General features: G+C 41.9%; 1 protein-coding gene across 2 annotated transcripts; it reads left to right on the top strand.

Annotated features, from left to right (window-relative positions):
- The first annotated feature begins 2,272 nt into the window (after positions 1 to 2,272).
- Positions 2,273 to 12,556, top strand: vill (villin-like). 2 transcript variants are annotated; one of them, XM_071898683.2, is made up of 20 exons: positions 2,273 to 2,405; positions 4,637 to 4,717; positions 4,881 to 4,955; positions 5,140 to 5,333; positions 5,754 to 5,862; positions 6,227 to 6,337; positions 6,721 to 6,926; positions 7,066 to 7,144; positions 7,288 to 7,386; positions 7,786 to 7,939; positions 8,233 to 8,333; positions 8,456 to 8,593; positions 8,685 to 8,843; positions 9,197 to 9,376; positions 9,520 to 9,665; positions 10,120 to 10,264; positions 10,549 to 10,737; positions 11,090 to 11,158; positions 11,367 to 11,789; positions 12,082 to 12,556. In XM_071898683.2, exons 2-20 carry the CDS (start codon positions 4,646 to 4,648, stop codon positions 12,193 to 12,195), a joined length of 2,763 nt encoding a protein of 920 aa, XP_071754784.2. In that variant the 5' UTR covers positions 2,273 to 2,405; positions 4,637 to 4,645; the 3' UTR covers positions 12,196 to 12,556. The 2 variants fall into 2 exon arrangements, with proteins under 2 accessions (XP_071754784.2, XP_071754786.2); XM_071898685.2 differs by lacking the exon at positions 11,090 to 11,158.
- Positions 12,557 to 12,676: the final 120 nt, after the last annotated feature.

Genomic DNA, 12,676 nt, shown 5'->3' with positions numbered 1-12,676 from the left:
GTCACAGTTTGTCCCTTGGTGTAATGTCATCTATCTGTGACTTTCACAGCAACATATAGACCTTCATCTACTGTAGATTGCATTTTGGAACATCTAAAGGAGAATTTTTACCTTATATTGTCTTTAAATTGATTTTCTGCAAACTTAGATGTTTTCCTAATGTTGCTATAAGATTTTTCTGTTCTTTCATGGTCTTTTATATTCTTATAAGTTACAGTGTGAGTGACGGAAACTGCAATGATGTGACACTGTTGAATTGCAATGCTTTTGATGGCTGAAAGAAAATGACCATAACCACATTAACCATCTACAATTGGGGAAAGAAATCTAGATCTCGTTACAAGATCATGTCGGTTGATGTAGCAGTTTGATAAAGTCATGGGAATGCATTTTACTTGATCTTGGGAACTCTTAAAATTCCCCAAACAAGTTGTAGGAAAATCACTATTTTTGCAGAATAACATCCTAAAAGTAGATTTTGGTGGAATTCACCTTTGAAGTTTGTATTTCAGGACTTCTAAGTCATAAAGTGAACTTTAGAACGTAACGTGGATACTACTTCTCTAGTAATGGTTAAGCTGCAGTGCTTGTAGGAATGAATGATCAGTAAGTGAATTAATAATTTGGATATAAACTGGTTAATGTGCAACCAAGGAACGCTTTCATGTGATATCTTGATGTGAACTTTTAGCCTGCACTTGTGTAGCAGCCACTGTAACCACAGCAGTGGATAAGGAATTACAAAGCATTTTGCTCAAACTCTCCATGAGACCTGAAGAATTCTTGGTTTTGCGCACTTTAATTTTTCACTTGTTCCCCAAATATGTGGGGATTTAAGTCCATACATTATTGAAATCATCATATTTTGATGATGGAGTCAAGAACCAAATCAAAAAATGAAAATCCATGGCCAAAGGTAAGCAAAACTTCAGCATATTACTTGCAGCTGTTGGTTAACAGGAAAACCAGGTTGGTTGTGTAACAATGTGTTCCTCAGTTCCCTGGCAGAGGTTGTGTGAACTGTGTAAGATGAAGACCAGTATAATGAATGACTCCCTGAATAGACAATATCAGCAGAGAGGCTGTGAACATTCATTCATGATTCATGCACTTGCTGCAGCATTCAGTTCAAGAAGTTTCCACATTCTTCATACACAGTTTGGAAATGTTTGGTGTGCCAGCAGAGGCAGCAGGGTCTGATGCTGTCTCTGTTTTATGTGTGAAGGAAATTGCACTGCCATAATTTAAAGTGTTGAAAGATGAAGGATTAAGCGCACTGCTTTGTGGAAATAGTCAACATTTACAGACTAAGTGACTGACTTGTAATGCACAAGATGTCAAAATCTGTCAGTTTATTATAGCTCAGAGTTATGCTGAGTTATAATAGCAGGATGCTATCTAAGCCACTGTTTATATTATCATTTCCCTTTTACTGTATTACAAGTTCAAACTTATCTACACATACAATTTACTGTTGGACTAAGGTTTAACATCCACAGTCTTCAACACCAGAAGTATGCTGTTCTGCGAAAAGACTGTCTGTATATTACATCAAAAAGTGTGCAAATCACTTTGGATACAGTGTGTTAATACATCCCCACATTTAGCAAACACATGTAAACAAGCTGCCAATGCCTTCTCCCCAAGCATAGATCAAAGCCCAGAGCTGTAAACCTTCAATAATGTCAAGCTTTCCTCTCTGAGTGTGTGTGTGAGGAGGCACAGAATGAGAGGTTTAGCCATAGAAAGCCTCTGATTCCTTTCCAAGACCACTCGGAGCTCCTTGAGTCCAATTCCCCCATCTGCTATGTGGTAACAGTTGTGAAATGAATAATTGGTGTCAAGTGGCCTTGTAATGCCCGCTGTGCAGCCGAGGGCTCAGTCAAATACAAACAGGGCTCAGGCTGGGTACTTACAGCACCATCGGTACCTGGAGTCAGGCTTCAGTCCATTCTGAGCCCAGGAATTGTGGAAGCTTTTCTCAAGGACTTTGAGTCTGTGATGGATACAGAAATCTGTTTCTCCCTCCTCCTGGGAAATATTGAACTTTACAAAGCCTGTAGTCGAGGCAAAGTCTCCATAATAATGCATCCAGTGTCTTTTTTGAGAGATTTGGGAAACAATGTGAGAAAACGAGTGAGAAAACGAGTGAGAAAGAGAGTTGTAAGCTTGTGGTGTTAGTGAGTACGGAGACAGGAAATTGCAGGTGTGTTCAAACCTGTGGGGTGGGGAGTCAAATACACCCAACCCTCTCCGCCACACACACTCACACACTCAAGCCTGCACATAGGCAAAGAGCAGTCGCTACTTTATCACTCTTACTACATAAAGACATCATCACACTAATCTACCTCCACAACTAGCAGGAGACACCCACACCTTCCTGCCTCACACATCTACGCACGGTAAGATCCATACCTACAGTATTTTGTGACATACTGGATTACTTTATTTCTAGTTTGTTGAATACCACTCTATCCATTTTCTTTTAAGTGAATTACTTTGTGAGGAATAACATCTCAGTCATTGCTCATGTTGGAAAAGATGTTTTTTAAAACTGACTTTACGCCGTGTTAAGCCCTTTCCACTGTTAAATAAATTAAAGGACCGCAGAGCATTTCATGTGAGCTGGAGATGAATTCATTAGGATGTATTTACAGTATTAACAAAGCTCATTGTGCCTGCTGAATCAATGGACGCCACAGTTTAATTGATGTGAAACCAGTCTTTCCTGTCAGAGTAATGAAAGAGCGAGAGAAAACCACTGATGTTCTCTCCTCAATTTATTACTTCAGAAATTATTTGCTCAAGTGTTTGCTCCCCCCCTTTTTTCCTATTTATTTTAACCAGGGTCAGATTGCAGAGCACACCGACTCTTTTTCAGCTACACCCTGCTACACACATTCGCACAAGTACACACTTTCACACCAGGGAGTTTCCACTACAGCCACAGTCTTCAACTGGTGGTAGTTGAGTGTCTTAGATTTCCCAGCTTATCTGGGATATTGAACTGGCAAATTTCTGATCATAAATTTATAACCTAATCTAATCCATCTCCTGGCGCCAACTATTTCATCATGGCTGGTTTACAATCTGATCTTGTTTCGTTTTTATTTAGATCAGTTATGCATTGTTGTGATTTTTGTTTCATAGACACATCGATTGTAGAATCTGTCATACAGTGTCTGATACTGTATACTGTCTGATGCCTTGAGGGACACAGTTATTTTAGTAACAGTCTGATGTGTTGAATAGACATGCCTGTAAGGTGTGGCTCCTTCTCTGCACATGACAAAAGATATTAATGGTATATAGGTATTGAGGCTGGTGAATAGTAGTAGGAGTTTTTAGCCACAGGAAGAATTCATATCTATAGTTTCAACATTGTTATTAAGGGAAATATTAGAGTATTAGCTCCTAAGTTTGCGGGGTAGTAATCATATAAATATTAAAGAAATTGTAAAATGATTGTTGAAAACCAGATTCCAGTTTAGACCAAGCCCTATTATTGTATTTGAGTCTTGGCCTTGCTGTATTTGCTCTGTGTGTGTCAGCTCTTTATCTGATTATGTGAGTATGATATTAATGAAGGGTGTGGCTAACATCCTGGTAGAGTATAACTGATCTGATCTCACACACCTCACACCACCCACTCCATCAATCAGCTGCTGTGGCAGCCATATTGCCCAGCAAGTCATTTTCCTTCTACACCTAGTGACAATATATGACTTTAAGACATCATACCATATACTTGTCATGAAATATAGCTGTGTTTTTCCACAAGGTGTTGTGATGTTTCGTTACATAAGCTCCTCTAGAGAATTACTGTGACCACAAATTATACAGCCATTTGACTATCATGCTGTGTATGCGTGGATCCTGTATTTGCATTCATGACACGCTGAAACCAGTGCAGCATCCCAGCGAGACTATTTTCCGTACCGTGTTTCACCACTAAAGCTTATATTGTTTGCACAGGCAGTGATACACTGTATTTGCTTATCACTGCTGTTGTATCTGATATCTGAGTCAAGAGGCAGTTAAGCACCACTGATTGCAGAACTTGTATGTTGCCATGGCGGCAAGCTGACACTCATTAGTGGGATTAGAGGTGTCTCGCTGTCGGAGATTCAATCTTTTGAAATGGTTCACTTGTCATTGTAGAGCCATCTGTTTCCAATGAAAAGATACATAACTCATAAAGATGAGCGATGAGGAGGATCTTGGTCTCACAAGTCTGCTGCATACAATATTTACCCGCTGAAATACTTTGGAGGAGTTAATATTGAATTCGATGTGTTTTCAAACGTGCTGTGGAAGGTTTTGACACAAGTTTCATAATGGATGGGCATGATACAAAGTCCTGATAGTTAGAATACAGATATTGTGCATCAGCATCATTGTGATTATGTATTGAATTCCTGTCATCTATGGTTTACTCACTGCCCTTGATCATGCCATGTTTTTTAATGCATCTCACCTATCTTCAATGTGTTTATGTACTGTACTGCATAAATCAGATACCTGTACAAGCAGTACATTTCCTCATACACAGCATTAAATAAACACAGTGTTCAATGCATGTGAAGAAGAAAGTCACCATTACTAGCCTTATGTGTGTGTGTATGTGTTTCAGTTCAACAGAATGGCTGATGAAAACATAGATGCATTTAGAAGTGTCAGCCGGAAGCCAGGCCTGCAGATATGGACCATCAATGTGAGTTAACCCTAAAACAAATAACATACAATCCACATTACAATGCGTGTGTACATTTTAATTGGTCACGCTGCAGTACTTTAAGGAAGCTTTACTTGTGGAGGATTTCTTTCCCTTTAATTGGATTTCACATGCATTTGCTTGGTGTTGTTTTCTTATTCAGCGCATGGAGATGGTGCCAGTTCCAGCCCAAGGCTTTGGCAACTTCTTTGAGGGAGATTGCTACATTGTGCTTTATGTGAGTACAGTACGAGTTGATTTCCCAAGGGGCTACACTGGTGTTGGTGTTGATGCCCGACATTAATGAAGGCATGCGATTTATGCGTCTGTGTGCATGCATGTGTGTGTTTGTGTGTTGTATCTGTGTCTGTTTCTGTGTGTGCTAATGGTTGTGTGGTTGTGTTTTTCATGCGTCCCTCCAGATAAGTCAGAACCAGAACTCGTCAGCTGACATCCACTACTGGATAGGAAACTCCTCCTCTCAGGATGAGCAGGGTGCGGCGGCCATCTTTGTCACCCAGCTGGATGAATACCTGGGTGGCAGTCCCGTCCAGCACAGGGAGGTGCAGGGCAGCGAGTCGTCCCGCTTCAGGAGCTACTTCAAAAATGGCTTAATGTGAGTTAAAGAAAGGGGCTGGAATGTGAATGAGAGAGGGAGAGGCTGTGGAGAAGGTGGGGTGGCAAAACAGATGAAGACACACACACGTGTGTACACACACACCTACACAGTAAGCCTCCTGAGACATGGCTTACTCCACTAATCCCTCTGTATAAAATCATTATGACACAAATTAGACTTGTTTTGCTGAGGCTTAGCAAAGAAAAACACAATTTTATTATTTGCCCAGTTCATTAACCATCGACTTTCAATGTGCTTTTGCTTTTGTTGTTGACGTAAATTTCAAAATTAAAAAAACAAATGCTCTCAGGTGCTTTTGTATTTATGCTCCTCTTAGTCTGCCATGTTTGTTTTATCACTTGAACTTTGATAATGTAATCTATTGTACACCTGACAAATACCTGACCTCTCCCTCAGCTACAAGAAGGGTGGAGTGGCTTCAGGTTTCCACCACGTCGAGACGAACGTCTACAACATTCTGCGGTTGCTGCATGTCAAAGGGAGGAAACATGTCACTGCGACAGAGGTATGCAGAGGCAAATCTACATCCTCGATCCTTTCTATCCTTTCCTGAGTCACTGACAGGGTTTACTGCAGTCTGTCCACTACCTCCCATTGGGTCTGTCACAGGCCTAATGGTGGCACTCCCTTTTAAAGCAGATTGTTATGGCTTGTGTGTTGTCATAGCTGTCAAATAGTGTGTTAATTGTCTCAGGTGTGTTCTCATTGTTTGCAATTTTGGACTGTGTGTCATTTAGTTAATATGCTTTCTTTGTTTGAACTTTACTAATTGATTTCATAAGAGCAAACAACGTCAACTTGAGTAATAGGAAACTATTTGCAGAGTGTCCATCATGTGAAAGGTTGTGTGTGTGTGTGTGTGTGTCCAGGTGGAGGTATCCTGGAACAGCTTTAACAATGGTGATATCTTCCTGCTGGATATGGGCAAAGCCATAGTGCAGTGGAACGGCCCCCAGAGCAACAGGAGAGAGAAGCTCAAGGTACACCTCCGCTCTGATTGGTTTAAATACCAGTCCTTATAAAAAGTCACGTGTGAAAACCAACATGTGAATTCAAAGCACATGTAGGTTTCGGATACATGTTGGTTGTCATATGTGAAACATTTTTTTCATGTTGTATTTTGACATTACATGTGGCAGTGTTTACTTCAGGTGGGAACATTTCAATTTGTAGGTGAAAAGTGTTTTTATTTTTTTCACATATTTTCACCTGCCATTACATATGACAATATTTGTTTCACATGTGAAAACTGCAAAGAGGAAAATTCACACGTGAAAATGTCTCTCCTCTCCTCTCCTCTCCTCTCCTCTCCTCTCCTCTCCTCTCCTCTCCTCTCCTCTCCTCTCCCCTCCCCTCTCTACAGGCAGTCCTGTTGGCCCAGGACATCCGGGACAGGGAGAGAGGTGGTCGTGCTCAGATCGGGGTGGTGGAGGGAGGAGATGAGGAAGACTCACCGGAGCTGATGAAGGTCATGAGGGCGGTGCTAGGCCAGAGAACTGGGCCGCTGAAGGAGGCCGTTCCTGATGACAAACCTGACCTGGCACAGAACAGCAACGTCAGGCTCTACAAGTAAAGACTCATTCTTGATCCATTACATTAAGATGATGGGGAAAAGCAGAAGCTGAAATGCCACTATATTATTATATTACACACTGAGGGCCTCCTGTGTGTGTGTATTTAAGCCTTTTTTTCTTGTGTTTCTCATCAGTGTGTCCGATAACAGCGGGAAGCTAGTGGTTCAAGAGGTGGCCACCCAGCCTCTAACTCAGGACCTGCTGCGCTCCTCTGTAATTGGCTTTTCTCGTTCTAACATTTTTCTTACATACTGTTCTTCAAGAAAACGGTTTTACATGAATGTAATTTCAGTTGTTGTTATTCATTGCTAATCCTCTGCCTCAGACATTTTCTCATCGTTTTCTCCCTCTGTCAGGACTGTTATATTGTGGATCAGGGAGGCTCCAGTGTGCTGGTGTGGAAGGGCAAGCAGGCCTCCAAGGAAGAGCGGCGCTCCGCTCTGAGCAGGGCAGTGGTGAGTATGAAACAAATAATATAAATTAAATTATTATTATTAATAATAATAATAATAATAGTAAATAAAATAAAAGTATATCAGAGATCAAATCATCAGAAATACATACTCTACATGTGACAGGTCAGTAGATGCCAAATAAAATGTTTGTATTCTGGTTAAAACTCCTTTTGTTTAAAAGATCTCTTGTCAACTTTTGGAAGAACAGCTAGTCTATATTAACTTGATAATATGTCACTCATAATGAGATCACAGCATGTGCCTACCAGGCTCTTAACAAGTACATTATATGGTTAGGAGATTTTTAGAGTTTATTAACCATAAGCCATTAAAGATACTCCTCTTAGTTTCCTTAGGCATTTCTCACCACCACTCTCATCCATACACCTTTTCTACCAGGGCTTCATCAAGGCCAAGAACTACCCATCCAGCACCAATGTGGAGGTGATGAGTGAGGGAGGAGAGTCAGCCATGTTTAAGCACCTGTTCAAGTCCTGGACAGAGAATGACCAAACTCAGGGTCTGGGTACTGCCTACACCATGGGGAAGATAGGTAACCTCTCACTGTCAATGACTCTTCTCTGTTGTGGTGAATTCAGACCTGAGTCAAATAGTATTTACAAAATATAAACTGCTCTGAGTACCTGATGTGTTGGGTTTTCTACATCAGGACAACTCAGATAGTCTCAATCTGTGATTATCTAGACATTATAACACAAATTGCATAGTGCCACATGGCAAATCCCACCCATCTGGTATGCCAAGCCGGTTAAAACAAGGATTAGTTGCATTGTTTTTGGAATTGATGTGGCATTTAGTTTCTTAATATGATCATTGTCCCCTCAGCTAAGGTAGACCAGGTGAAGTTTGATGTGATGGAACTCCATGCACGTCCTGAACTGGCAGCTCAGCAGCGCATGGTGGATGACGCTTCTGGAGATGTTCAGGTGAGGGAAAAATGCACCATCAGGACAGATACATCTTCAGTGCCAATGTTCAGGTTCAAATGAGGCAAAAAAAACACACAGAAAACCTGTAACTGTCTGTCAATGTCAATGCTCCCTGCCAGGTGTGGCGCATTGAGGACTTGGAGCTGGCTGAGGTAAACCCCAGTACTTATGGACAGTTCTATGGAGGAGACTGCTACTTGGTGCTGTACACATACCAGAGATCAAACAAGCAGCAATACATACTCTACATGTGGCAGGTCAGTAGATCACAAATAAACTGTTCAAATCTCTTTTTGTTTAAAAAAGATCTCTTGTCAACTTTTCTTTTTTATGGTTGTCTTCTGCCAGGGCCGCCATGCCACTCAAGACGAGATCACAGCATGTGCCTACCAGGCTGTCAATGTTGACAACAAGTACAATGGGGCGCCTGTCCAGGTCAGGGTGATCATGGGAAAGGAGCCTCGCCATTTCCTGGCTATTTTCAAAGGCAAACTCATCATCTTCGAGGTGCGATCTGTCTCACTGAAAAGTGATTTTTTATGCCACTTTAGATGCTCAAATGCTGTTTATAAATAATTCTATGTCTTGTGAGTTTGTGCATTTGCAGTAGTAATGGTAGTAGTACTGAAGTAGTATGAGAAATATTGTATTATCTCTCAAGGGGAAATTGCTCTAGCAAAAAAGTCATGAATTCAGAGTAATACAAAATGACACACATCAAAACGTGATGAAAGCTGCATGAAAACGGATAAGTGTAGTGGTAAAGTAAATGTTGAATACATGCATTTCTTTGCCTGTGTGCAAATCTCTTATTTGCGTGTGTGCATTGTGTGTATGTGTGTGCGTGTGTTTGCCTATAGGGTGGCACAGGCCGACCCGGGGTGGTGAACCCTGAACCGGGTGCCAGGCTCTTCCAGGTGAGAGGGACCCATGAGTTGAACACCAAGGCCACTGAGGTGCCGGCGAGGGCCTCGTCTCTCAACACCAACGATGTCTTCCTGCTGAAGACTGACCGCCTGTGCTACCTGTGGTATGGAAAGGTGCGTTGTTTGATATAGAAAGCTGCAAAAGTGCAAACTCTTTAATGAATGACTGTGTTTTTTTGTGATATATGTGCATTTGTGTTTGTGCACTTTGACCCAAATCCATGTTTGTTTTATGTGTGTCTTGTATCTGTTTCCAGGGCTGCAGTGGTGATGAGCGGGTGATGGGGAAAGCAATATCTGATGCGCTCTCCAAGCAGGACAAGCAGGTGGTGATGGAGGGCCAGGAGCCAGCTGAATTCTGGGTAGCGCTGGGAGGAAAGGCCCCCTACGCCAGTGACAAGAGGTAAACACAGACTGTAGCAGCATCACGCCTCATAACCTTTCTGTTTTGTGATATTATTGTGACAGTCTATTGATCTCAGAGGGAGAAATTCATCTGTATGCTTATAATTAATTGAATTAATATTTAATTAAAGCAGAAATGCCATAAAAAATAACTTTAAAAAAGAGCTTCTCAGATTCACAACATCACAGAGCCCTCTTTAGTAGAAGCTCTCTGAATGTGGATTTGTCTTTAGGATTGGTACAAAAAGCCGCTTAATCGTATAAACATTTCTGAACAATTAATAAGCTTACATTTAAATCTGTATGGATTTTTTTTATATCAAGCTCATTGGAATGTGGCCAACACCATCTGAAGCCAATGAAATATAGCATGTTGACCCACAAAAACAGAGAAGATTACACAACTGTAACACATACACACACTAATGTTGGTATCCTCTGTGTCATTTCAGACTGCAGAAGGAGGAGCCTCCCCACAGTGCCCGGCTGTTTGAATGCTCCAATCAGACAGGTCGGTTTCGAATGGCAGAGGTGGATGACTTTGCCCAGAGTGACCTGGACGAGGAGGATGTCATGCTCCTGGACACCTGGGAGGAGGTGAGAGGTCACAGGGCCATGCGATGTGCCAGTCTCCGGTTAGATGTTTGTATCATTATGCAGAAAAACACCCTCTACCTGGGCCAGGAGCTTGCAGCCAGTGGAGTTTAGGAAAATAATAACAAGCTGTGCACTGGAGGATTCACTTGCCACCTTGATTAACTATTAGTAAAATGTAATTACAAAATATAATTAATGAATTTCCAAAATGCATTTGTAGAATTCTGGAATGGATTGTTTACTCTCTACTTTTCCTCTCGTTTTCTTTCCCCCAATTACCTCAGATTTTCTTGTGGATTGGAAACGCAGCCAACCAATACGAGACCAAGGAGGCGTGCAACAGTGCACTGGGGTACCTCAGGACCCACCCAGCGGGCCGGGACCCTGACACACCCATCATCTCTGTCAAACAGGGATATGAGCCGCCCACCTTCACTGGCTGGTTCAACGCATGGGACCCACATAAGTGGAGTGTGAGTTGAGGTTCACTGTAATCCCACCGCGTCTTAATACAATGATTCGGTATAATGGGCACACCCCAAATCACTATTCATAGTATTCTATGACAAGTTACAAGTTCTATTAAGTTACACAAGTATTTACAATCAATAAATCCAGTGATTATCACATTGGTATGGAATGCACACAGTATTATGAGAATACTATGAATAGTTTTGTGTGAACAAAAAAATCTAACAAATTAGGAAAAAGGTAAAGTCACATGTGGATGATTTAGATTCAGAGAATTGTTTGCAGATGTTTGCTGTGAGGGACACTGCACTACTTACTCATTTTCAGATCTGGTTTACTTGATCTTCTCAACAGGGAGGAAACTCCTATGAGGAGATGAAAAAAAAGCTGGGTGATGCAGCATCTCTCTCACAGATCTCTGTAGTAAGTGATTGACTAACACTAATCCTAGCACTAACTGACTAAAATAAGTAGAAATGTCATAAATGCAGTAAATACTAATATCACAAATGTAATTAATACTAATGTCACTAATCTATTAAATTTTGAATGGTTCTATCATTCTGCATTTTTTTGTAATGTGGAAATCTATCTAAACATGATTTCACATGTCCGTATCTCATGTCTGTAGGACATGAACAACACAAATCTGAGTAAGAGTCCTGTTGGACTTGGACCAGGTGGAGGTGGTTACCGAGCCCCAGGGGGCCCTATGACCCCCCCTCCGGTCTATAAGCTGCACGGTGGGGACCGGTCCCCCAGGTCCCCCAGGCCCTCCAGTCCCTCTAGCCCAGCCAGCCAGAGAGCCCAGTCTTCTCTGTCTATGGCCCTGTCCCCCTCGTTCGGGGGCCCTCCGTCTCCCTCATCTGGAGGCACCGTGTCCCCCTCGTTCGGGGTCACTCGGTCTCCCTCACCTGGAGGCACCATGTCCCCCTCTGCTGGAGGCACCATGTCCCCCTCTGCTGGAGGCTCCCAGCTCTATCTGGACCCAGAGCTGCTCATCAACAAGGCTCCCAGTGAGCTGCCTCAGGGAGTGGACCCCAGCCAGAAAGAGGTGGGCACAGCACAAATCCTCACTCATAGCCTGGCACAAAAGCATCGGGTCTCATTGTGTGATTGGCGTTATTAATGGTGTGAATGCTGCGGAGAGTGTTGTGATTCAGTGGGAGGTGGTAAGTAGAGTGATAAAGTCTCTTTGACAGCCAAACCAAGTCTTGTGTCCGTGATTAGGATGTGTGTATGGATCCACAGGGGTGTGATGTTAGTACAGAGGTAATAACTCTGGGTATACAGTAGGGGTCAGGCTAACCATTGTCTCTCCTTCAACCTCTCTGCTCTGTTTACAGGACTACCTGTCTGATGTGGATTTTGAGAACCTGCTTGGTACGAGCCGCCCAGATTACCAGCGCCTGCCAAAGTGGCGGCAGAATGACTTGAAGAAACAGGCAGGACTTTTCTGAGAATGGGAAGCAATCGGGATCATAGGGAAATCTATGGCTAAGCTAAAACGTCAGTTTGTTTTAAAGTTGTCGTACCTGTCTTAAAGTACATGCATGCACTTTTCAGAGCAAGCTGTAAAGCAAACTGTGTGGCAATGTTTTAGCTATTGTTAAGAGTGACAGGATTGGTTGAGACCATTTTGTCCAAATGGTGTTTAGTCCTATTGAAAATGTCATTTTTTAACAACTAACCAAATTGTACACCAGAGTAATTACAAATGTTATCTTGAATATTATAACATGATTAATAATCTTCAAAGTAGCTATAAAAATCAGGAATCCTATGAATGTAGCCGACCCTTATTTAGGTTTTTGAGATCATTTTAAAGTTATTAAAAGTTAAAGTTATTTAAAGTTAAGTTTTTTTCCAGTAATATATTCAATATTTGATGCTGATCATACAACAATCAAGAAGTTTCAACATATTACTGTCAATTGCCAT

This window comes from Centroberyx gerrardi, chromosome 22 (genome assembly GCF_048128805.1).
Source record: "Centroberyx gerrardi isolate f3 chromosome 22, fCenGer3.hap1.cur.20231027, whole genome shotgun sequence".
Classification (NCBI taxonomy): Eukaryota; Metazoa; Chordata; class Actinopteri; order Beryciformes; family Berycidae; genus Centroberyx; species Centroberyx gerrardi.
The sequence above is the reverse complement of the archived record's forward strand: the minus strand, read 5'-3'. Positions and strand labels throughout refer to the sequence as shown.

Coding starts and splice junctions, on each gene's coding strand:
- vill (XM_071898683.2), top strand. CDS start 4,646: ATGGCTGATGAAAACATAGATGCATTTAGAAGTGTCAGCCGGAAGCCA. Junction 4,956..5,139: donor ATTGCTACATTGTGCTTTAT/GTGAGTACAGTA, acceptor GCGTCCCTCCAG/ATAAGTCAGAACCAGAACTC. Junction 11,159..11,366: donor CTCTCTCACAGATCTCTGTA/GTAAGTGATTGA, acceptor TCATGTCTGTAG/GACATGAACAACACAAATCT.